The 23592-nt window shown below is 40.7% G+C and overlaps 1 protein-coding gene across 2 annotated transcripts in view; it reads right to left on the bottom strand.

Moving 5' to 3' along the window:
• Nucleotides 1-23592, bottom strand: part of chchd6b (coiled-coil-helix-coiled-coil-helix domain containing 6b) — a 56204-nt gene that overhangs the window by 23019 nt on the left and 9593 nt on the right. Inside the window, exons 5-7 of one of the 2 annotated variants that reach the window (XM_063910748.1) lie at nucleotides 11915-11935; nucleotides 9614-9697; nucleotides 1684-1754 (exon numbers count right to left, since the gene is read on the bottom strand). In XM_063910748.1, coding sequence (XP_063766818.1) covers nucleotides 1684-1754; nucleotides 9614-9697; nucleotides 11915-11935 — 176 coding nt within the window. The remainder of the gene's footprint in view (nucleotides 1-1683; nucleotides 1755-9613; nucleotides 9698-11914; nucleotides 11936-23592) is intronic. The other variant, XM_063910749.1, reaches the window with a different exon arrangement.

Raw genomic sequence — 23592 nt, 5'->3', positions numbered from 1 at the left:
CAGAGAGATTTTTCATTTGTATTTGTTGTATCCCCAGAGAATACAATGAGACGTGGATACATGTAACTTAAATTCAGGTTGTCATGGGGAACCGTGAGATATAAGTGTGAAGGTAAAAAAAGGTTTTACGTGTTAATAGGAAGTAAAAGGTGAGGAATGAGCGTGTGAAAATAACAGAAGAAAAAACAGATCTGAATTAATTAGTCGTCTTTCATCAGTTTTGCAACAATCATTGCCGTGCATGCAGGAGAAAAAAACATTTGAATGGCTGTCTGAGTAAATTGGATTTACAGAACTCTTTCTCCTTTCAAAAATGGGTAAGAATGAGTGTTGAAGAGGGGCGTAAATTGTCAAGGCCCACACTCTCTGGCAGTGGCAGTGTGGCGGCGGTTCAGCGCTGAATGACTCCGACGTGCTATTTGACAGCAGGAGAAGTCTGAACTCTGAACAGGAACCTCTGCTTCTTGTCAAATCTTGCTGTTTCTGTTTGACTGCTATTTCTACCAGCAGAATAGGGCTCTTTAAAAGGCCAAGTAGTTCATCATGTCTTGCCATGATTACTGAGCTGGTACTGGCTGCATGACAACGGATATTGAGATGCATCATTATAAAGAAGAAAGGTGAGAATGTTAATGAAGACATTTGAGCAGTTATTGGAGACGGAAGAGACTCAATATGCCACAGAGGCATATTCATTTTTGTACAAATCTATACGTAATTCTACCACATATTCACTCAAGAAATTATATTCAAAGCCAGATAATCTGCTTCTCCGAGCCATGAAAGGACAAATAAATAAAAATGAAAATGATACTTTTATTTATTTTTCACCATTTTCTTTTCCATGTCTAATTTCCCAATGAAGCAAGACATTGAGAAAGAAAGCAGCAGGAGGTCTACATGAAAGGACTGCCTCAATAATATTAGATATTGTTTTGTTATAAAATGCGTGTAATAACAAAATCACAAGATAAACATTCAAAGCCATGTTAAGCACATTGTTTTAAATATTAAAAAAAGATACAAATATTCTCATCAATTCAAACTTCAATCAAAATAAACCTTGATTGATTAATTGATTGATTGATTGATTGATTGATTGATTGATTGATCATGAATTGAAACTCTGAGAAGCAACAATGTCAGAATTAGTGAGCTTATCTTACTGGAAATAGGAAAATGGTGAGACATGATGTGTAATTTTCATAGTTTTGTCACAATAATATGGCAAAGGAGACAGAAAACATACTAAGAACGCATCGTTTAGCCTCAACATTGTTTCTGGGGGAATTAATGTTTGGACTGTACCAATAACAATATACAAACATGGCAAACTCCCTTCAGACTCAGGCCTCTGCCAACATCTGCTTTCTAACTGTTGTTACGACATTGTGCTATTCAGAGCCAGTCTCCCCGTCCTCCTCTGTGGAAGGTACATTTCTTTATAGAATTTGGAATACAATGTCTGTTTTATTCAGCGTTAGCCCCATTGGAGTGAGAAAAAAAATATCTCAGCCTCAACTAATAGATTATTTAGAGGTGAATCGGGCAAACCGCTTTAACCTATGTGGGGCTCGTAAAAAACATAACGATACAGAGGCAGTAAGGAGCAGCAAGGTAATGGGTGTACTGAATGGTTCATTCCACAGAAAATGGTGTTGCACAGTATTGCACAGTGCTTACCTGATGTCGGCCTCGGCTTTGGTAGCTGCCTCGTTGTACTGTTCAGCCGTCTGCTTGTAGTTCTCCAGGTTCTGGAGGGAAAAGAACAAAGAAACCTTGAGAATGAATTCAGTGGTATTAAAAAGCTCTGAAGAAGTTCAACATCACTTTACATTTTAAACATCAAGCCAGGTGCTCAGGCGTACTTTTAATGATGGCTTTAACATTATAAAATGTTTAAAACATGAAAACAAGATTGACTAAGCCCTGAAATCAAGTCCTGTGAATTACAGCTTAACAACCTGCATTTCCCCCCTTTATTCTGTCATAGTTCAAGCTCTAATAAGCCAACGGTGATAAGCAAAATGCATTAAGCACTATCCTAAATGTCATTTGTTAAATTAGCGACCTTTGAATTTCACAGCGATGCTTACAAATTTGAATGCCGATGTTGGTTGGTACTCCGAATGCTTTATTTAATGCGAGAAACAGTGGCATTTAAACTGCGATTGCTACACAGGTGCAGCCCATGCCTAGAGGGCAAGGTCATACGCAGCGTTCCTCAACTGGAGAAATCAGTGATGACAGAGTTAACTGCACTACAACTTGGGGGGGGGTCTACTTTTGCACCGTCAAAAGTATAAGTGATTTTGGAGTGTGAGCTTCCCTTGAGCAAAGCACTGGACACCCCTACCACACCCCATTGCTCCCAGGGTGTTATACAATAGCAGCCCACTGCTCCTAGATCTAGGATGGGTTAAACCGCAGAGATCAAATTTCACTCTGTTTGCTGTGTGACAAATAAAGAAGGCTTCATCCTCTGATTCTTCTTCTATGGTGTGCATTCTTTCCAGCCAAAGTACTAATCATTTATTTAAAACCATCCTCTCTGTAGGATACAGCCCTGGAAAAGATTAAGAGACCACTTCAGCATTATCGTTTTCTCTTAGATATGTCTCTGAGTTAAATTATTACTATTTTATTGTATTCTATAAACCACTGACAACATTTCTCTGTGTTGAAATTCAACAAATGCTGGCATGGCTGCCATTCATGTAGAGATAAAGATAAGAACAATTCGGAGAGGCCTTTTGTTCCAGAGCTTTATATGACTTCCTTAGAGTCAAAAAATGTGAAATACAGTTTGTCTAGAATGCCCCAAACTCAAAGCAAATCTATCTCCCCACCCTCTCATCCACATTCACTGAGCAGTAATCACCGTTTTAAACCAATAACCACAGCGCTCACGCTTTTACTTAATTATTCCCTATATTCCCAATAGATGGGGTGATAGGAGAGGACGATAATTGAAGTGACGGAGCAGGGAAAGAGATGGGATCAAACACAAACCTCCTTCTCAATCCCCAGCCCTCTACTCCTCCAGTGCCCCCAAGTCATTTTCATATCTCATTATTTCACAGTGATCCGCAGACATGCTGCTCCTGATCTGAATGTCTGCTGTTGGAAATGACTCAAGTAATGTTATAGCTATCTTTTTTTGCCTTAATCCTATCTGCAAGTATTCACTACAATGTAATAATCTGCCTCTTTATCCTTTCATTTCCTGATCTTTAAAGAGAAGACAGTAAAACACAAGTCTATGAAGTTGTATGAAGCAGGAGCCAGTAGTGATCGCCAAATCATCTGGCAATTACTTTTTCCTACCCTGAAAAATTCTGCAGTTTATTGAAAAATTAACCCAAAATAACCACCATTATTTCTTTAATTGGGTTTACAAAAAACAAAATAACCTTTGTGATCTTATCCACAATTTGCCCATGTTTGTGGCTTGAGTGCAGAAAAATTACGACCCCATTCTTAACTGTGGCACCAAGGTTCTGATTGGCTCGGAAATAGATAATGATAACAACACCTTTTTGAATCGCTTACAAAAAAAGACATGTGGGCAGCATAGCATAGGTCTTGAATCAAGCTTTTGACCATGTCCATTAATTTAGAAACCAATTAAATGTGTCTAGTTTCACTTCATCTGAGTTTGTGTCGCATTTTGGCTGTTGCGGTAATTCACAATGCCAAACATCCCCATGTGTGAGACTTTATCCCTGCCAGTTATGTTTACAGGCTGTGTTATATTGGATTTTCCCGGAAAGGATTCAGGATTATAATTCTCTTGCTGCTAAATCTCCCCATTGCTAATATGTGGACTAGACTTAAATATCCAACCTCGACAGAGAAGGGGTAGTTACATCTGCAGCTCCAAAACTTGAAGCATACTTTATCCCCGCATCCTTTACCTTGGGGATAAAACAAAGTCCAGGACTTCAAAAGCCCCAGCCAGGTGGTTTATGAATCTATTTAGCACTAAACATTACCAATTAATACCTTGCATTTAGAGCGCTAGAAACGTAGCCCTGAAGTCATGGACCTTAAAGAGACATTAAGTCCTGTTTCTTGTTGGAGAGTTAGCTAATACCTTGGCTGGCTCCCTGGGAATATGTGGTAAGAAGTTAGCTACATGTTAACGTCTTAGCCTTTAGCCTCAGGTCGAGGGCTCAGCGGGTAAACTCAACAGAGGAAAGCTGAGCTGAAACTTGAAAGTCTGTAGTTGCCTTGTGGGAAACCCAGTGTTGGAGCCAAGATAAAAAAAATAGGCACCACGGGGGCTTAAACCCACGGGTGCCTCAGATTATTCAGGACATAGGGTGTTGGGAAGCAGCAAGGGAAGCAGAAAGCAGATGGTTTAAAGGTACGGAGAGTTTCCTGCTGATGATGGTCGCACCCCACTGAGGCTCTAAGTTGTGGGTTTGGTGGGGTCAGGTGGGGGTTGATATAGTGTCTCGTCGTTGGAAGAAAATAAACGAGTAAACACAAGTCGCTGAGGTATCTTCTCTTTCCAGCTCTTGCTTCCCACCTCTTTTCTTAGTTGCTACCCTTCCGAGGCAGAGAGAATGAGCTAGAGGAGGTGATGTAGCTCACAAGGAATTGGTTGTTTATAACATAACAAATTAAGAAACAACATTAAAAAACATTTGGTTTAAACCACGAAATCCTGCTTTAGTATTAAAATGACAAATAATATGCGTAGTCACTACTGTTTACTATTTTCCTTTTTGAAATGGTTTTGTTTTAACCTATTTTTAAGTTCTTGTCAGCTTCATTTCAAGGGAATTTCATCAGGATCACTGTTGATGCTTCTGATTGTTTTGTATTCATTTTAATATTGTTGTTATGTTTCCTTCTTGTTCTGTAAAGCAGTTTGATTATTATTTACAAACACCCATTTTTGTAGGAGAATAATAGGATAAAACTAAGTATTTAGAGAAAATCCGGACACGGGAGGTATGAATGAGGGTTTGGACTGACAAGTGTTGGCTGTGTTTTATTTTACTTTGTGTTTAAACATGTTCTTTTGGTGTCTGTTGGCAGAAAAGACTCAGAGCAACAGCCCCAGCTCAGCCCTCATGATACCAGTGAAGTGGCAGCACTATCACTGGCGGCACACACACTCTGAGCTCTTCCCAGTCGTTTGCATCCATGGGGACAAAAGCCCAACGTGGAGAGACAGAAAGGAGGTATGATAACCCTCATGGGGGGGGGGAATCAAGGTTTTTGGGGGTGTTGGAAAGACTCATGGAGGGGATTAGTGTGGTTACGTGTGTGTGTGTGTGTAAGCTTGCATACAAGCAGGTGTGTGACTAAATCTGTGTTTGTATGAGTGCGCTTGTGTTCAGATGATCCTCGCGTGCACACTCGTCTGAACACCCTCCAGCAGCTGTGGATTGAGATGGGCTGATGTCAGGATTTTCAGGGAGGGGTTGTTTCACGCTCCACGCTTGGACGAAGGTGGATTAATTTTTGGCTTTTTTTTTATTTCAGAGGAAGCAGTCGACAAGGGAGATAGTTGGGGGATGGTTGGGGGATTAAAAGAGGTGAATTTTAAACTGAGACTTGTTTACAGAGTCACAGGCTATGTTGCCACAGGGAGACAGATATACTCCACCTGTACACTGGGAAGAGATTAGGGAGGCATCCACAAATAAGCGGCGAGGGAAAAGGATCGGTGAAGAGAAGGAGAAGCAGAAGATGTTTGCAGGGTGTCTTGGGATGGCTTTCCGTGTGTGAAGAGAGGAAACGCAAAGTTGTGCAGCGGATTGGCCACTCTGTCACAATTACTTTTGAAGTGACAGCATACATACAAACATGTCGCTCCAACACACACACACACACACACACACACACACACACACACACACACACACACACACACACACACACACACACACACACACACACACACACACACACACACACACACACACACACACACACACACACACACACACACACACACACACACCTTTCCCTTTGAGTCAGTATTGGATAGACAGCCTTTAGACAAACACAATAATCGGTTATAGTCATTCATCCCTGAGGCAAACTGGACATCAGAGTGTGATAGTGTGTGTTTTCATACAGGTAATCACCACAGAGACACACACAGCTATAAGCCAGTTGGAAAGGGCTGCTGATTGGCCAGAGAGTTAATTCAAGGGAAGATCACACATCAATTACCAGTGGATTCTCCTTCTAATTTGGCTGCCCTTGCCTTTTGCCTGAATCTTTGGCTCATCTCATGGGCACATCAGGACATTGCGTGTCTGCTTGTGCATGTATTTTATTTCACATTATTAGAATATGTAAAGCTAACCACACCGATTGATATACATGTGTGGTCCATGGCGTTCAACACCTTTAAATCTCTGCTTTGCATAAAATATATGGGTACCACTTTGTACGAACGGTTTTCAATTCATTCATTAATTAGGTTGTGAACACTTTATAAATCATTAATACACTTTTATAAGACAAGAGATAAACAGCGCAACTCTGACCGGTTGCTTGCCAAACAGTGAGCGGACATTTATCTGTAGAGCTAAGCCTAATATTGGCTACTTAGCTTACAGATGCCAAGAAACATCAAGATGGATGGGGGGAGAGTCAACTTGCGAACAACAGATACAGTAGCAAATATAAGGCTTAGTTATCTTGCCAAATAGTGAGCCTGTGTTGATGTATGAAAACTATGTTAGAACTGGTTTATAAATGGTTCTTAGTGATTAATAAAGTGTTTTCAACCTAATTATAAACCCTTTATGATGATTGTAAAGTAGTACCAAAATATCTAATAAAACACTGAGGATGAGAGGCCGGGTCAGAGCAGAATCAGAATACCTTTATTCGTCCCACAGAGGGGACCTTTTCATTTGTACAGCAGAAAGAGCCAAAGACAGCTTAATAATATTACACCCAAGATACCAAAAAATATATACAAGAAGCACACAATTTACAAAGTACAAAAAAATAGACCTCAGAAACCATTCTGAGTATAGCAGCGAAGTAAAGGTATCTTCACGTCAGAATTTAACCACTTGACCTTTTTTAAATAATGTTTGCATTCATGTATATAAGCTTTGTCAGTCCCAATTCAACTTCTAAATGGCCATTTATTTCAACCCAACCAGGGTTTGCTACAGGTATGAGGGTGTGAAAGGAAAGTAAAATAGGCAGCGCAAAGGAAAGGGGGCATGAAAGGAGGCGTGGATGAATGGAGTGCTAGATTGGAAAATGAAGGAAGAGAAGGAGGGAGAGTTACGGCAGCTCAGGGTAGACTGTTTAATGCACAGTCCATATAGCCTCTTTATCTCTGGCTCCCAGTCCGCCTCTTTCTCACTCCTTCATCCGCATGCAGGTCAGCTGCGAGCAAGCGAGGGGTGAAAAAAGGCGATAGAAAAAAGCGACTGTGGTGGTGGCGGCAGCGAGCGGAGAGAGATAGAGCGTCCTCCACTCTTCTGCCAATCAGTCTCTTCCGTCAAGCATTGCGGCAGCAGTGCTGCTTGCCGCGCGGTGCGCAGGGGCCCCTCCATTTCACTTGGCTATGTAAAAAGGTTTTCTCAGAGGCCTAAAGGAGGCGACTGCCGGGGACTAGATAAGGTCCCCCCCGTCTGCCTGATGGGCCCTGCTGGACGTAGGGAGAGACGGGGAAGAGGGGTGGAGGGGGGAGTCAAGTCCCACAGATTGTCTACTGAATACTGGAGGGAGATCTGCGGGAGTGAGAGGAGAAATACAGGACTGGCAGGGGAGGGGAGGGTGTGAGTGTTTGCGGTTTCATTTCATTTCTGCAGCAATGTGTCTGTGTATGAACTTCTCCGACATCCTCCGAGGCCTAAAAGAATCCGTAGGTCAGATTTCTATGACTAAAACAAATTCCATGTAAGCATCAAAAGGTTTTATCTAGTGGAGTCCGTCTTACCGAATAGTGTGACTGGCATCAGGCGACCAAAAAAGAAAGAACATTTTGATCAGTTTATAAATTAATTCAATGATTTCAATATCTCAACACCTCTAATAAAAGGGCATTTGATACCTGGTGTTAGGACATGTTTGGCTTAGGTAGTTAAACTCTGACACTGTTCATAATTTTCTCCTTCCTCTGACTCTATTCCCATGGCATAGTTCTTGGGCCTTAGGTGGCTGTAATCTCCCTTAAGGAGGGGCGCTTTGTTGATGCCAGTCTATGACCGAGCACAGGCTGCCATGAGATAGTTTATTTTTCAGGGACGTCTTGAAGCCCTTCTTATCTGGAACGTAGCTTAACTGGCTGCACATTCTTTTCCATGGACGGCAGATTTAGTTAGATTCAGTCCATATTTGTTTAGTCCGGTGAATGAAGAATGTTGATTGTCCATTCGGAACTGGTTAAAACTTCGTACTGTAGTAGAGATGTTCAAAATTCGGTCAGGCAACCGCTGTTTCACCTCGTGGCTGCAGTGCATGTCTTGTCAATTCTCTGGTCGTTAGCTTCATAATAAACCTTCAGTGTTTGCCATCAAAGTTCCAGCTCTCCCGTGTCTCTCTGAGTTTCATCTCCATTGCTCCAGAAGTTTCCATCACACCTGGAAGACCCTTTGTTTGGTTCTTGGGATCATTTTAAACTTCTATATGTCACGTCACTGTTTTGGGTGATGTACAGGATGCAGTTTAACTAGCAGCTACGGGTTTCGATAATTACTAGGAATTGTCTGAGTAACCTTTTCTCCACGTCTTATTTTAACACTTTCAGTGTACCCGACAGCTGTGTTTTTCTAAATGAGTCCTTCCTGTCTTTCCTTGCGCTGTGTAATTTTACTCTCCTGCCTGGTGTGCCTTCTCCTCGCCACTTTCCATTCCCTAAAAGCATGAAGCAGTTTTTTCCTGCCCTCAAATCATTCACTAACACTGACCTTGCGTCTCTCAAAGTACTTTAACAAATCCTCCCAAGTTTATTCTGTAAGCACGCAACATTTATCAGACCCCTGTGCATTTGGCTTTTGCGAAAGGATGCAAAATATCAACAACACTTTAGTGTTTAGATGGAGGGGGCACAGGCCATAATTTCTTAAAAGCACCCGACAAACTGCTATTGTTTTTTTTTTCATTTTAAAAAAAGACCACTGGGTTGCTAAAGGACTCGTGAAGAGAAAGCCACAGTACATTTGATTAGACAACTGCAGCTCTCAGCGCGCTGGGAGACTTCTCCTGAGTGTTGGAGAGTCTCTCTCATCTGTCTGCTGAAACTTTCAATTCATCTACTTCCTGACATCAGTATGTGGGCTTGACATTTTCCAATATAAAGAAGGGTGTCGGCAAAGACATTTGACTACCCAAGGGGAGTGAGTAATGTGTCATGTTGGGACTTGTTTTGATATCCCTGATGTGTGAGGACTTTTTAGAGGATGGTTACTAAGGTCTCTTATACATGTCACAAGGAGTGCTAAACTCGTGCCATAAAAAACTCTGGTGTAGTAAAATGATTTTATAATATCTTGGAATGCAATTGTTGCAATTCAGCTACTGGACAAATTTGATTCAGAATTTTTATAGAAAGAACCTTTCTGATTTTTTCAGCTTATTTCCTTTTAATGACATATTTATCAGATGAAACGCTCCTTACCTTTTTGTCCAGTATTTCTAGTTGCTCTTTATAGAAGCTGGATATGCTGGCCAGTTCCTTCTCTTTCTTCTCCAGCTGTTTGGCCTGAGAAAGAAGAGGAGTTAGATAATTAGGGAAAAATAAAATGAATAAAAACATTGCCTTTACATTTTTTTAAACAGATTTTACAGGTTCTTTATATTGAATCATGACATTTACTACATTAATATGACCTGTGAAAAAACATCATTCTGACTGCCTGGCAAGTGAACAGGAGAAAAAAGAAAAAAAATCCAGGAACTAAAAGAAACCTTTTTTGCTGAGGAGGGAAATAATAACGCATTGTGATTCTGTCAGAGCCCAAAAGACTCAGAAAAACTTGTTTGCATCCGGGAGCAAAGAAAACCTAAAAAAAGAGTCTTCTAAAAATAGTTTTAGGACACCACAGAACTCTCCCAAAGTGTGTGGTTAAATGGCTATTCAAATTGAAGATCAGTGCATTATTTTTCTGAATGCTTTCGCTGTGTGTGCTCAAACATCACTATTTTATGATCGATGATGAATGTACGATGGACATCTATAACGATATGAAAGGTATACGTCACATACACCACAAAGTACAACACAAAAGAATGTCATAGCCGGTCCATCTAATGAAACAGAACTTACAAAACTACTCAGGTGGCATGCGCCCGGCACAGCGGCGGCAGAAGCTGACATGGCGATGCTGGCGTTAGGATGAGGTGAAAGGCTTTGAAATGCCCACTGAGCCAAGCTTTGAGAGGCAGCAAGATGGAAGTCTGTAGGAAGACCCAGAGTTTGGGCCATGGCGTAGCAGCATGCAAGCAGAGGAAGAAAGTAGACACAGTGAGAACAAGCTCAGCTCCAGACATGCATTAAGGGCTTTCATTAGTTAAGATCCACTACAAGATGTTAGACAACTTGGTTTAATAGCTCCAGGCTTCACAGTATCATTACACAATCACATAAAGTGGGATAAAAAAAGGGATTACTTGCTTATGGTAAATATTTATCAGGTCAATATCATAGACAGAGAAAGAAAGAGAGTAATGAAGAGCTACTGCAGCGCTGCAAAGAAAACTAATAGAGGTACAGTCAAAGTAGATGAGCACTTTTTCTCATCTTATTTATTGTTTGTATTTCAAAAAAGGTTTTCTCTTGGAAGATAAAAGCAAGGAGTATACATGTTGCAAGAAGCTTTGCAGTCAGTGATGTATTTTGCACTAAGGCAGTGTCTTTACATGAAAACATATCAGATCTATTTTCAGAAAACATGCCACATACTATATCTGACTTGAATCGCAGCAAACTCAATCTCACTGGTACTCTGAAAACCTTGCGGCCTGGTTTAGAATCTGTTCGTCTGTCAGAAGTTTGTTCATGCTGTGTGTGGAGTGTGCAGAAGATCAAAGCAGGGCCTGAGCAGCCGCACAATCAGAACCACATAGAGAAGCTAAATGCATAAAAAGGATAAGAAACATGTGCACAGTGTGTTTGAATTTTTCCTCGCCAATCAAACGTTTGATGTGAATAATGTTTGCCTGCACATTAAAAATGATTATCAATCAGCAGCGAGCGCCCTCATGAACGCGCATTGTTTCTAAACATAATTAGTGAAGACATTATTTGGTGCATGAACACAGTGAAGCTAGATGGGAGAGAGGCAATGGGAAATGGGGCATGGATTTATGTGGTGTTGAAAAAGTGTATTACAAACCGACGCACATACACACTCTGTTATGCCATGGTGTAATGGTGACAGATTGCTGGAGCCGAGTTGTGTATTAGTGAGTGTGATATAGATCAGATGGAGCAACACCATCATCTACTCTTCTTCTGCGCTCTTTGCTGGTGAACACACACACACACACACACACACACCCACACGTACACAGATTGACATTACATTCATTGTAATCCAATCTTATCCTAACTTAACTGACACACGCATCCCCAAAGAGCACATCTGCAAATCCCTGTACTGTGCTCACTGCACTCTCTCTTTCTCTCCGCAGCGGCTGTTTGATGCTTAAGAGCTGTGTGTGTACGTGTGTTTTGTGTGTAAAATCACCTCTGCTAGCAGCACAGATGATGTGTAATTTTCTAGCTGAATACCTCCCAAAGTGTTGTTGTATGGAATGGCGGGCGGCGGCGCACTCGCAGCCTCGCTTTAATGCACAATGAAAACATGACATTTGAATAGAGAAGAGAGAGAGTGAGAGAGAGAAGGGAAAAGGTAGAGAAATTGAGTTTAATAAAAAAAAAAAAAATGGAGGTAACAGCAATGGTAGTGTTGCTTACCCAGGCATCCAAATCTGCTGGCTAGGAGGGAGAGAAGGAGCAGGGTCGGTGAAAAAGTGCGGGGACGATCGAGACAGAAAGCACAAAGAGTTGAGTAAAAGGAAAACAAAAAAGGATGGCGAGGTAAAGATGAATAAAGTGACACTGAAGAATCAGGCGGGTAATGAGAGGAAATGCAAAGAGATAAAGGATGAAGTAAGCGATAAAGGGTTAAAGGTTAAAGCTGCATTCACATGATGCACAATTTGCTGTTTTCTCACTCGGAGGTTGGGCCTTTCGTTTCTACGGTTACGTCCCCTGCTAGCTTGCAAAGCCACAGACGGCTGTCCTCTGATTGGTTGCTGCATTGAAAATAATTTAAACTTTGAGCGCAGTGCTAAGCAGTCATTTGGATAGGTCATGTGAATGCAGCCAGACAGAGTATTAATACTTTATTAGTACAAGTTGCACATTTGAGGCTGAAGGGATACTCATCTATCAAACCCTAATTTGTCTGATGTTGGGAACGAGTTTGATGCACCATAGTGTTCCAATATACATTTTAATGACTGTTTTTAAATGCCATTTTATAATGTGTTTCTGCTGCACTATTTTTACATGTGTTTCATTTTTGTAAAGCACTTTGAATTGCCTTGTGTTGAAAGGTGCGACATAAATGAACTTGCCTTGCCTTTGGTCTGGAAAATGACCCTCTCTGCATGTCCACCTTCCATCCACAACCCCCCGCCCTGTCCCCCCATCTGTCTCGTTCTCTTCACTGCCTTCACTTTAAAAGAAGTTTCTGTATTGTTGTTGATCAGGAAAGAGAAGTGGTCTGTTACACATTAACTGTTGGATTATATCCTATCATATAGGTGATAAAAAGTTATGAAGCTAAGGTTCAAATAAATGCCAAATAACTGAAGAAAATATTTCACTTTTTCAACACAGGCCTTAAACGTGTTACCAATTTACGTTAAAACAGGAACAAAACATGAACCCAAACATAAAATAATGCACTATATTATTAATTCACTGCAGGTTGTGGAACATCTCCTCCTAGGCAATAAGATGCGCGGTCTTGTTGACCAGGGACATTAGAGAGGTGAGTTTGTGCGACCAGTTGTTGAGCAGGTCCTTGGGGTCTTTGGGCATGTGGAAGTGGATGATGCTTGGCTATTTAGCTATAAAGCTGCAGACAAAATAATGGTATTAATATGTACAGTGGTATGCAAAAGTTTGGGCACCCCTTAGGAAAACCACTGCATCAGTTTGTCACTTGCTGAGCTTTTGAAGCAGCAACTTCATTTTAACATATGTTATACCTTATGGTAACAGAAACATCTCAGTAGTGAAATAACTTTTATTGGTCAAACAGAAACATGTTTATGTGCATTCAAACAAAAATAGGCATGTGCATAAATTTGGGCACCCCTAAGAAATAATTCCATTAATATTTAGTATTGCCTCCTTTTGCTGCAATAACGGCCTGTAGACGCCTCCTGTAGCCACAGACAAGTCCCTTAAGCCTGGCAGGTGGTATTTTGGCCCATTCTTCCACACAAAACGTCTCCAGTTCAGTCAGGTTTCTTGGCCTCCGTGCATGGACAGCCTTCTTCAAATAAATCCATACATTTTCAATGATGTTAAGGTCTGGGGACTGGGATGGCCATTCCAGAACATTGTACCTGTGCTTCTGCATGAATTCCTTGGTGGATTTTGATCGGTGCTTAGGATCATTGTCCTGCTGAAAAATCCAACCCCGGCGTAGCTTCAACTTTGTGACTGACTCTAGAACATTCTTGTCAAGAATCTCCTGGTACTGTAAGGAATTCATGTGGCCCTCAACTTTAACAAGTTTTCCAGTACCTGTGCTAGCCACACAGCCCCATAACATGATAGATCCTCCACCAAATTTTACAGTGGGCAACAAGTTCTTTTCATTGAATGCAGTGTGTTTTTTTCGCCATGCATACCTGTTCATGTTATGACCAAATAACTCAATCTTGGTCTCATCTGACCACAGTATTTTGTTCCAAAATGCTTCTGGCTTGTCCAGATGTGCTTTTGCATACCTCATGCGACTCTTCTTGTGATTAACACTCAGGAAAGGCTTTTTGCACATCACCCTTCCAATGAGCTCTTCCTGGTGCAAAGTACGCTGGATTGTGGAACGGTGAACAACTACACCATCAGCAGCCAGATCTTGTTGTAGTTCTCTGGAGGTGGTCTGTGGCTTCTCTGTGACCATTTTCACCATCCTTCGCCTGTGCCTTTCCCCTATTTTTGTCGGCCTACCACATCTTTCCTTCACACGGACTGTTCCTGTGGCCTTCCATTTCACAACTACGTTTCTGACTGTGGAGACAGACAGTTTAAACCTGTCAGATAATTTTTTGTACCCTTCTCCTAATTTATAATGTTGGATTATCTTAGCTTTCAGGTCAGTGGAGAGTTGTTTTGAGGTCCCCATCTTGCCACTCCCTAAGAAAGAACCTAGGCCAGGCACAGCCAGCTATTACCTATGTTAAATAGCCTTTTTCATGATTGGTTCCACCTGTCTTTGTAATTGAAGGTCTAATGAGCTAATCAAAGCAATTTTGTGCAGCAACCTGTCAGCTATAAATCCGTACAGGTGTTGAAATGAATGCTATTTATAAGGGTGCCCAAACTTTTGCACATCCCATTTTTTGCATTTTATTTTATTATAATAAAACTATGTAATGCTACCCTAAGAATTTTGGTCTGGAAAACACTAAAACGTCTACATCTTTGTAGGAAAACAAATGTTGTTGCTGTGATCTTCTATTATAAAGGAAAAGCAAATTGTCATGAAATCTCAGAGGGGTGCCCAAACTTTTGCATACCACTGTATATGGATAGAGCTACCGAGTCTCACAACAGTTGATGCTCGTGTGCCACAGAATGGGCTTATGCATAAGGGAACACATCAGATGAAAGTTTAAATATCACTTTAATAAAAACCCATAAAACCAATAAAAATCAAACTATCTTAAATAAGTAATATTAAAATGCAGTTCATTGTCTGCTTGCACATGAACATTTAAAAGGCAATATTGCTTTACAGATGTGGTTTTATTGTCAACTTTACAACAGATATACTTATTTAACAACTACTTAGTCGCTCTGGACGGAGAATTAGCAGCTTTCTATCCGTTTCTATGATATTTGATACACCTGCGTACGTGTAAACCTTAATAAAACATTGCAAAGTATGGCAGTAAATGCTAAAGTATTATATGTAACAACAGTTTTACCACCAAATCAAACAATTATAGTTCAAGTTTGTTAAACAGACAAACAGGACGCCGTGTGGAGCCTTGCCCACTCGCATCAAGCGCTCCCCAGCCCGGCATTAAAAACAGAGCAGGAAGGGACAGATTAGAGCGGAGGGTGGCTTTAATGTTGCCATGCCTCATAAAAACTCCATTCAGTTAAATGAGGTGAACTCACAAAGCCGCTCGCTGCAAAATGCATGTGTGTGTGAGTGTGTGTTGGTGTGTTGGGTAATCTGTGTAACGGATACAAGCGATGCCATCTGTTTAACCTCTCTGCTCTTTGGTGGCGGGCCCTACACTGAATATGTGATGGCTTGTGTGTGTGTGTGTGTGTGTGTGTGTGTGGACCCCCACAGAGTGCTCACAGGAGTGTGGAGGTCCCATTTTCCATTAGATGATAGACTTTTGAAGTGAGGTGAAATGGCTTGTTGTGATACAGATGCAGACAAACACACACCCAGGCAGTTTGCTGCAGTCCATGGGCCATAACGGACACCAGCGTTTCAGGTACCTCCACTCGTTGGTGTTTCTGTGCGACTCTTAGCTCCCTGGGGACCAACAGTCAGCAGCTTCAGTCTGCACATTAAGAGTCTGGATCCACTGAGCTAGCAAAAGCACCACCCGGCAGGTATTCAGCAGGTCGGTAATAAGGCTGAGGCTCATTTATTCCCGCAGATTTTTATACTAAGATAAAGTTTATACAAGTGGCATTAATGCATTAATCAAGCTAATTAAGAACATACACTGATTGGATGCCTATTGCAAGCACGTATGGACATGCCATTGATATACTTAACTGCAGGTAACCATAGTGAAAACACCGTTCTAGTCAACACTAAAAAATGCACACTTTATTTCCCTCACTTTATAGTCTCGAGATAAGTATAGGAACACTTTTGACTGACAATGAAAATAAACATCATCAGATTTATAAAACTTTTTTTCTGAATGCCAGAGTGTTACTTCCTTTTCTTAAAATGCTAAATCAACAAGGAATTGTCCACATGTGGATCGGCCTGATATCCCACCCACTACATTCAACCATAAATGGTTAAATCAAAGCACCACATGGATGTTTATTCATAGAAATAAACCTGCTGTTTTGGTTTTTTTTGCAGATAATCATGGAAAACTACCCTGAGGAAGAGGAAGAAAACACATTTTCTGACACAAAAATCAAGGTGTGTAATCTAAACAGTGGCAGGGCATCCGTCATGCAGCATAAAGCAACGCAGCATTCATATGTTTACAGCATCAGACTGATTGCGCCACAATTTACCCTCATAATCGCGACAATCAGATGTACCCCCCCCCCCCGCTGGGATATCAAGTTGGATATGTAAACACAATTATTTATTTATCAAAGATATGTTGTTGTTGTGCACTTGGCCTGCATTCATACTAGGACTGGTAATGAAGACACGAGGTGTGATGATTCTTCAGTAGGTGGCTTTATTTCCTCATTCAAAAAGCCAAACTGTGCAGGGGGGGAAGATGTGTCCCTGAGCTGACCGGAGGGAGTCTCCAGGTTCCTGCCACACATTCTTAAACATTTTTAAATGAAAGTGACACCTATTTTTAAGTTTGCTTTTTATTAGCGACACGCCACTTTTACATGGTCCTATTATCCTATTATTTTTATATTGTTTTATTTATTTTATAGGTTTTATAAGTTTTGACTTCTATTTTACCATTTTATTAGCAAAATTCCCTTTTAAGTTGGTATTTAAATCATCAATCGACTTTCATTTTTATTATTTATGTCTTATTTGAGTTTTTATTTTATTTGTATTATTAATAATAGGTATTTATATTTTCTTCCTTTGATTTACCGAGAGGGATCCCCATTTTACTGTGTTTTATTTTGTATTATCATACCTTTCACTGATGTGCCTCCAAGTGTTAAATCATGTTTTGTTGTTTTAAGTTGTGACTTTGAACTGCACATGATGCATGAAAAGTGCTATACAAATAAAGCTTATCATTATCATTATTATTATTATTATTATTATTATTATTATTATTATACTTGCATTTGATAACTTTTTCCAGTCTGTATTTGTATACAAATATTTGCTATAAAATAAAGCATAAATAAACTGTTTTTTTGCAGTGATTTAACACATACAAATTAAAAGACAAATACAATTCTACCAAGTGATATTTGCACAGTATTAGAGGAAACTATTGATGCTCTGTTCAACAAATATGTAATGCTTGTTTACGTTATTTTAGATTTTTTCAACAGATCATTTGTCTGGTTCGCCCGTGTGGGGAATGATATAGTGAGGCAGTTCTAATAAAACATTAAGCTGCATTTTGTTTTGTGTTTGCTTGTATATTTCACTATACAAAAAAGGTGCTCTTGTCTACTTATTGCCTGGCATGAGATAATGGCACAAAACAGCATATCAGTTTGGCCCCGGTTTAAAATCATTATAGACACACTGTCATAGACCGTGCTCATCAGCAGAGATGGACCCAGCTCTTTCAGACAACATTTAATAACAATAAATGGTAGCTAAAGGAAACCTTCATGTTTAATACATGATATCAGAATGTTCTTGCATCTTCCAAACTATTTTAAAGTTGAAAATAATTGCCTAGCAATATTTATGCCCCGTCTAAACACAGCGACTCAATGAATCTGAAAGAATTGGATTATCTTTGCTGAGCTGAATCATGGTTTGCTGTGGTCGTGCCATGAGGGTCACCAGATGCACCAGCTTCATGCTTGATTTAGACTTGAAACCTCAATGGTCTGCCAACAGAGCGTGTGTGTGTGTGTGTGTGTGTGTGTGTGTGTGTGTGTGTGTGTGTGTGTGTGTGTGTGTGTGTGTGTGTGTGTCTGAGAGAGAAATATGACAGGATGAGACCTTTTGGTTGCCTCACATGGTGAGAAATGCTTCCTTGGAAATCAATTATGTAAATACTGTATTATGTAAATGATCCAGTTGAATAAATCTATGTGTTTGGGGAGAAAAGATTTTGGTGTGAGAGAGAGGAAAGAGACAGAGATGAGGAAAGAGTGCTAACACGAGGATTAGGCAGGCGAATGTCAGAGGCAGACACGGTTTGTACAGCCAAACTCCTGATTTGGCTTTTTAATTGGGGAGAGAGGGAGGAAGACAGAAATACAGACAATAAGAGCTAATTCACTGACAGCTTTCTTTATACCGTATCACTGTGGAGAGTACAGTAAGAATATTCATCATGTGTATCAGTAATAAATGCCAATGGTACAAGTGCTTTCAGCAATGATGATGCTAAGCTGGAACCCCGTAGTGTTTATCACTTAATGGTTTCCTTACAGCTTGAGCCACTGGAAATTACAAAGCCTTTGAACCTTGTGCATTCAATGTATTTACACAAAATTTTTGTCAAACCTAAGCCTGAATAGGGAGTTATTTTCACTTTTTGTCTTTAATTTGTGTGTTTAATATACTTGTGGAGTCAAAATGCCACCAAATGCCAAGCGCAACACACACCTAAGATGCATTATGCGTCAAAACTCCAGTACACACCTTTTTCTGTTCAAACCCATACACTCATCCAGGTGTCATATGCCACAGTCACATACTATACAGACAAAAGTATTGGGACACCTACACATTACACCCAAATGCCAAATTATTAGGCAATAATATGAAGTTGGTCCCCCCCTTGGCAGCTGTAACAGCTTCCACTCTTCTGGGAAGGCTTTCTACAAGATTTTGGAGTGCGTCTGTGGGAATGTTTGCTTGCAATCTCCGTTCTTGTTTATCCAAAAGGTATTCACTGGGGTTGAGGTCAGGGCTTTGTGCGGGCGAGTCAAGTTCTTCCACACCAAACCATGCCTTTAGTGACCTTGCTTTATGCAGTGGGGCACAGTCATGCTGGCACGTAAAAGGGCCTTCCCCAAACTGTTTCCACAAACTTGGTAAGATGAAGCATTAAAGGTCCCCTATTATGCAAAATGCACTTTTGAAGTCTTTTGTACATAAATGTGTCCCCGGTGTGTAAGGAGACAGAAAATAAAACACTCTCGCTTTTCCTCCTTACCCACATCTCTAAAAACAGGGGTCCAAACGAGCTGATCCAGATTTGCTTCGGTTATGACGTCATATCGGAAATGTGGGCTGGCTTTACATTGAACTCCTTGCAACGTCCTGCCCATGTGACACGTCCCAACCTATCGTCCGCAATATACAGTCGCAAGCTGAATCCTGTGCAGGATTTCTGCAGGAGGGACTGAGAGTTGTTGTATATATAATACATATACTGTCACTGTTCTAGTGGTAAACACTGAGAAGTGTTTCAGAAATAATGCTCGATGTGGTTTGGAACATAATATGGCGTTTTATCACGGCAGCGTTTAGCTGAGTATCTCCATTAGAAACATCGCTCTTCAGACAGAGAGCTGCATGCGCTCCGAAGGGGTGTGGCCAGCTTAAGGTCCGCTCAAATATAAAGCGACAGTCACAGAATCAGCACTTCATGAACAGGGCTGAAATAGAGGGGTATGAGGCATGCTACAATGGGTGATCGGTTTGGTATTTTCAGCAAAACACTTCACAGACATGTTTTGTGTCTGCCATACAATATCTAGCATAATAGAGACCTTTAAGAGTCCCCTTCACTGGAACTAAGGGGGCTGAGGCCAACCCAACAAAAGCAACCCCCATATACCAGAGTGTCCCAATATTTTTGTCTATATAGTGTATCTCACAGTGTCTTCTTACATAATTCTGTAGAAAAGCAGCAATCTTTACAACTTTGGTATTATTTGCCGGGGTCGTCATCATGGTAACATATGATTTTGTAAACACTGACTGTAGCAGGATCTCCACAGATTAAATATTGATTAATGAACAGTGTGCTGAAAACAGTCAGCGAGTAATTCTCTACCTCTCTGTAAGGTAGTGAGCAACCATTTCGATTAGTTTAGGTAATTGTTGGTTAGGTTTTTCCCATTACTAACACTCAAACAGAGGCATTTGCAGGTCTTTGCCTCAGAATGCAGTCAGCATGAAGCATCATACCTGCATGCTCCCACAAACACACACACAAGCATGCACATGGTACACAGTAGGAATAAGAGAGGCATGAATTGGTAAGGGTGGCTGTTCGCTCATTAATTGTGGTGTTCTCGTCACATAGCTTGAGGGCGGGGGGATTTAAGAATTAACACTTGGTCATGATCAGCCTGCTACCACACCACAGACTGTTACACAGACAGATGGTGAACAAAAAGACAGACAAAAACACAGATATGAGAAGATTGAGAAAGAGATATTCTACATGAATAAGTGGAGATAAGAGAAGAAAATAACAAACCAACGGTAGAAGTGAGAGAGGCAGAGACAGACATAGAGATTAGATTATAGATTAGATACACCTTTATTGATCCCAAATTGGGATTTTTATTAAAAAGACAGAGAACAATATGGCATTTTCTGTATCCTCCCTTTCACTCAATCCCTCATTAGCTCCAGTTTCTTTCAACAGAGGTACACTTTTTGTGTCTTAAAGTAATGAATTTTAAATGACTCTCTGCCCTGGAAACTTCTTATTGCCTATAGCTCTTCGAAAGGTCTAGTCATTTCTGTCCACCAACAGGAACATGTCAAGAAAGGTTTCTCCTCTTCACCACCCTACAGTTCTGCTTGCCTGCACAAAAATTACATTTCCAAGGAAAAAAGATCCAGAAAGATCCAGGGATCATTCCTCAACAAACTGCTTCAGTAATATATTATTTTCCCTGGCAAATTCACCAGATTACTTCAGTTTATTATATAAGAAACAATCAAATATAACATAATTTAACACATTTCAGAACAGATTGTTACATTACATACAGATACATTCACAAGGGGAATGTTTACTTTGAAAGCTGCTTTCGAGAGTCCAATACCGCAACAATAAATCAGACACACAATCATTGACGTCCTCTGCCCTTATCTGGACTTCAAATACTAAACTGCTCAGAGAACAATACATCTTATACATTCAAAAACCTTTGACCCATCCTCTGATTGGTCCAGCATAAATCCTTATTCTCCTAAATGAGAGTAAGCAAGTGGGAGACATAATTTTTCCTCTGGATAATAAGTCTCGTCCAACTGTCTCATTACATCACGGCTGCTCTTTGATGGGAGAGGTGTCCCCCCCCATCCTCTCCTACCGCTCTGCACCGATCAAAATCTCCTCAGCCCATGAACGCTCTGCTCGTCAGCAATTACCGCCGCCGCAGACGACAGAGTATAGGTGTGTGTGTGTGTGTGTGTGCGTGCACAAAGGGCTTAGCTGCTTTAACATGCAGAAAAGATGTCAAGTCTGTGATTACACACGCTGATAACAAGTGGTTTAGCTGTGTGAGAATGTGTGTGTATATGAATCGTTGTTGTACTTTGTCGGTTTCTGTGAGAGATATTCAAATTTGTGTGAGTGTGTGTGCGTCTTTTTTTTTTATCTTCATTGATCCACCTTTCTCTTCTGGATTCTTACACCCTTTCTCTTTTCCCTCTCTCCCGCGCTCTCTCTTTGGCTAACAAGCAGAGTTAGCTATGTGGCCGGCTAGCTGTTGGAGTCAGACATCTGAATGTATTACTATAAGACTCTCCGAGTATCTTCTCTCTGGCTTTTTGTTTCCTATAGCCTGGTTTTAGTCCATGTTTTTCTCTCTCTGAGCTCTCTCGCCTTTTGTTTTCATGTGCTTGCCAGACGGGCCCCAGACTGCTCCCATATATTGGTGAAAATGACTCTCCAGTAAAGCTTAAAAGGAAAAGAGGATGGTAGTAGATAAAGTACATTTTAAAAATGTCAATGTGTATGCACATGTGAAATGCCAGGCTCACTTAAATGCAGGTGCTTTCATCAAAATGCAGACTTCCAACATCCTGAGTGTCTGTGGTTATTCTTGCAAATAACCAAAGGATGATGAACAGGAACTCAAATAATGCAAAGAGTGACATTGTGCTGCTAATGTTTTATAAGCACTGCTTGGTAATCTGCTCAACGATGATGCCATCATCTGCGGAAAAACAGTTTTTATTTTAGCTACATGTCACCACCCTGGATCAAGGGGTAGAGAAATCCATCCAGAGATTAATTTGGGATTGGTAGGATACAGCTAAACCAACATGTCCATCTGGTGCTAGAGAGCAAACACTCAGAGCAGCTGAGGTGATATGAGCTGACAGATTGATGTAACCACAGGCTAGTTCACTGAGGAGGGATGAGAGGGCGCCTCGCAACGTTTTATTTGCCTTCCACTCCTTGATCTCATGTGTGATGGAGTCCTTAAACAAGACACAGATTCAATGAGATAAACTAAACTATGTTAATGGAGATAAAGGAAATTAACTAAATTGATAACCATGTTTAAATAAATAATTAAATAAAGAAGGCTAAAAGGATTTGTATTCGGTGCCAAACATTTTCAGTCATCTTTTTGAATTTCTATGCAGCAGTAGGGCGATACATGTGTGGCAACATCTGCTGTGGTCCGTGCTTTTTTTCACCCTGGTTTTCATCATATTTCTTCTGGACAGTGTCAAGTGCTTCCTGTGAGTCATCATTCACACAGACATGCACCTAGGACAGAAGGTGACAGAAAAAAGCTAAGAAAAACATGAAGGAGGAGAGACGGAGGAGGAGAAATAAATGCTGGGAGAACATGTTGCCTTAGAGCACATGTTGCTGTGCAGAGCAGCATCCGTCCTGCTCTATAGTCCCCTGGCAGACCCAGACACGCTTCAACAATGCCATCTAGTGACGATTTACAGGGTAACAAAACCTCACAAACCTTCCTCAAACAAGTACAAGACAAGTCAACCAATAACTCTAAATGGGCCGCTACAAAATGTGTTGAAATGCGATGTGGCAAAAGGGATTGATTTCACAGCAAGGAAACACTTCAACAAATATGATGATACTTCCTGTAAATCCTACTTAATAAGCAACGCGTGACAGTAAAATGTACCTATATGAACAAACAACCTGATGTGTTATTTAACTGCCCAAACAACAGGCTGGCTAGGCTGGTAAAGGGAAGAGGAGGTATGAGAAAGCAGGGACATTAGGAGCGACTAAATGGCGTCTTGTCACACATTTCATCTCAAACTTGTATATTTCTCACGTAATGACACATTTATGTACAGTTGTTTGAGGATGGACATGTCTTTATATTCGGTAATACGGTGGACTCAATGGCAGAGTTTTCCTATGTTTTTACCTTTAATTGTTTTTGGGAGTAAAATAATTGTTCCTCCTGGGTTTGAATAGACTGAGAAAGAAAGTTAAAAAGGAGCAGGGTGGTATGACGCATGAGGAGCCTAACTTATATTCCACAGCGAGATGAATATTGCCTCCGGGTTAATAACTCTTGGATTTAGTAAAGCAGGAGAGAGCTAAGGTGGA

Source organism: Eleginops maclovinus, chromosome 20 (genome assembly GCF_036324505.1).
Source record: "Eleginops maclovinus isolate JMC-PN-2008 ecotype Puerto Natales chromosome 20, JC_Emac_rtc_rv5, whole genome shotgun sequence".
Taxonomy (NCBI): Eukaryota; Metazoa; Chordata; class Actinopteri; order Perciformes; family Eleginopidae; genus Eleginops; species Eleginops maclovinus.
Note: the sequence above shows the minus strand (reverse complement) of the source record. Positions and strands in the feature narration are given on the sequence as shown.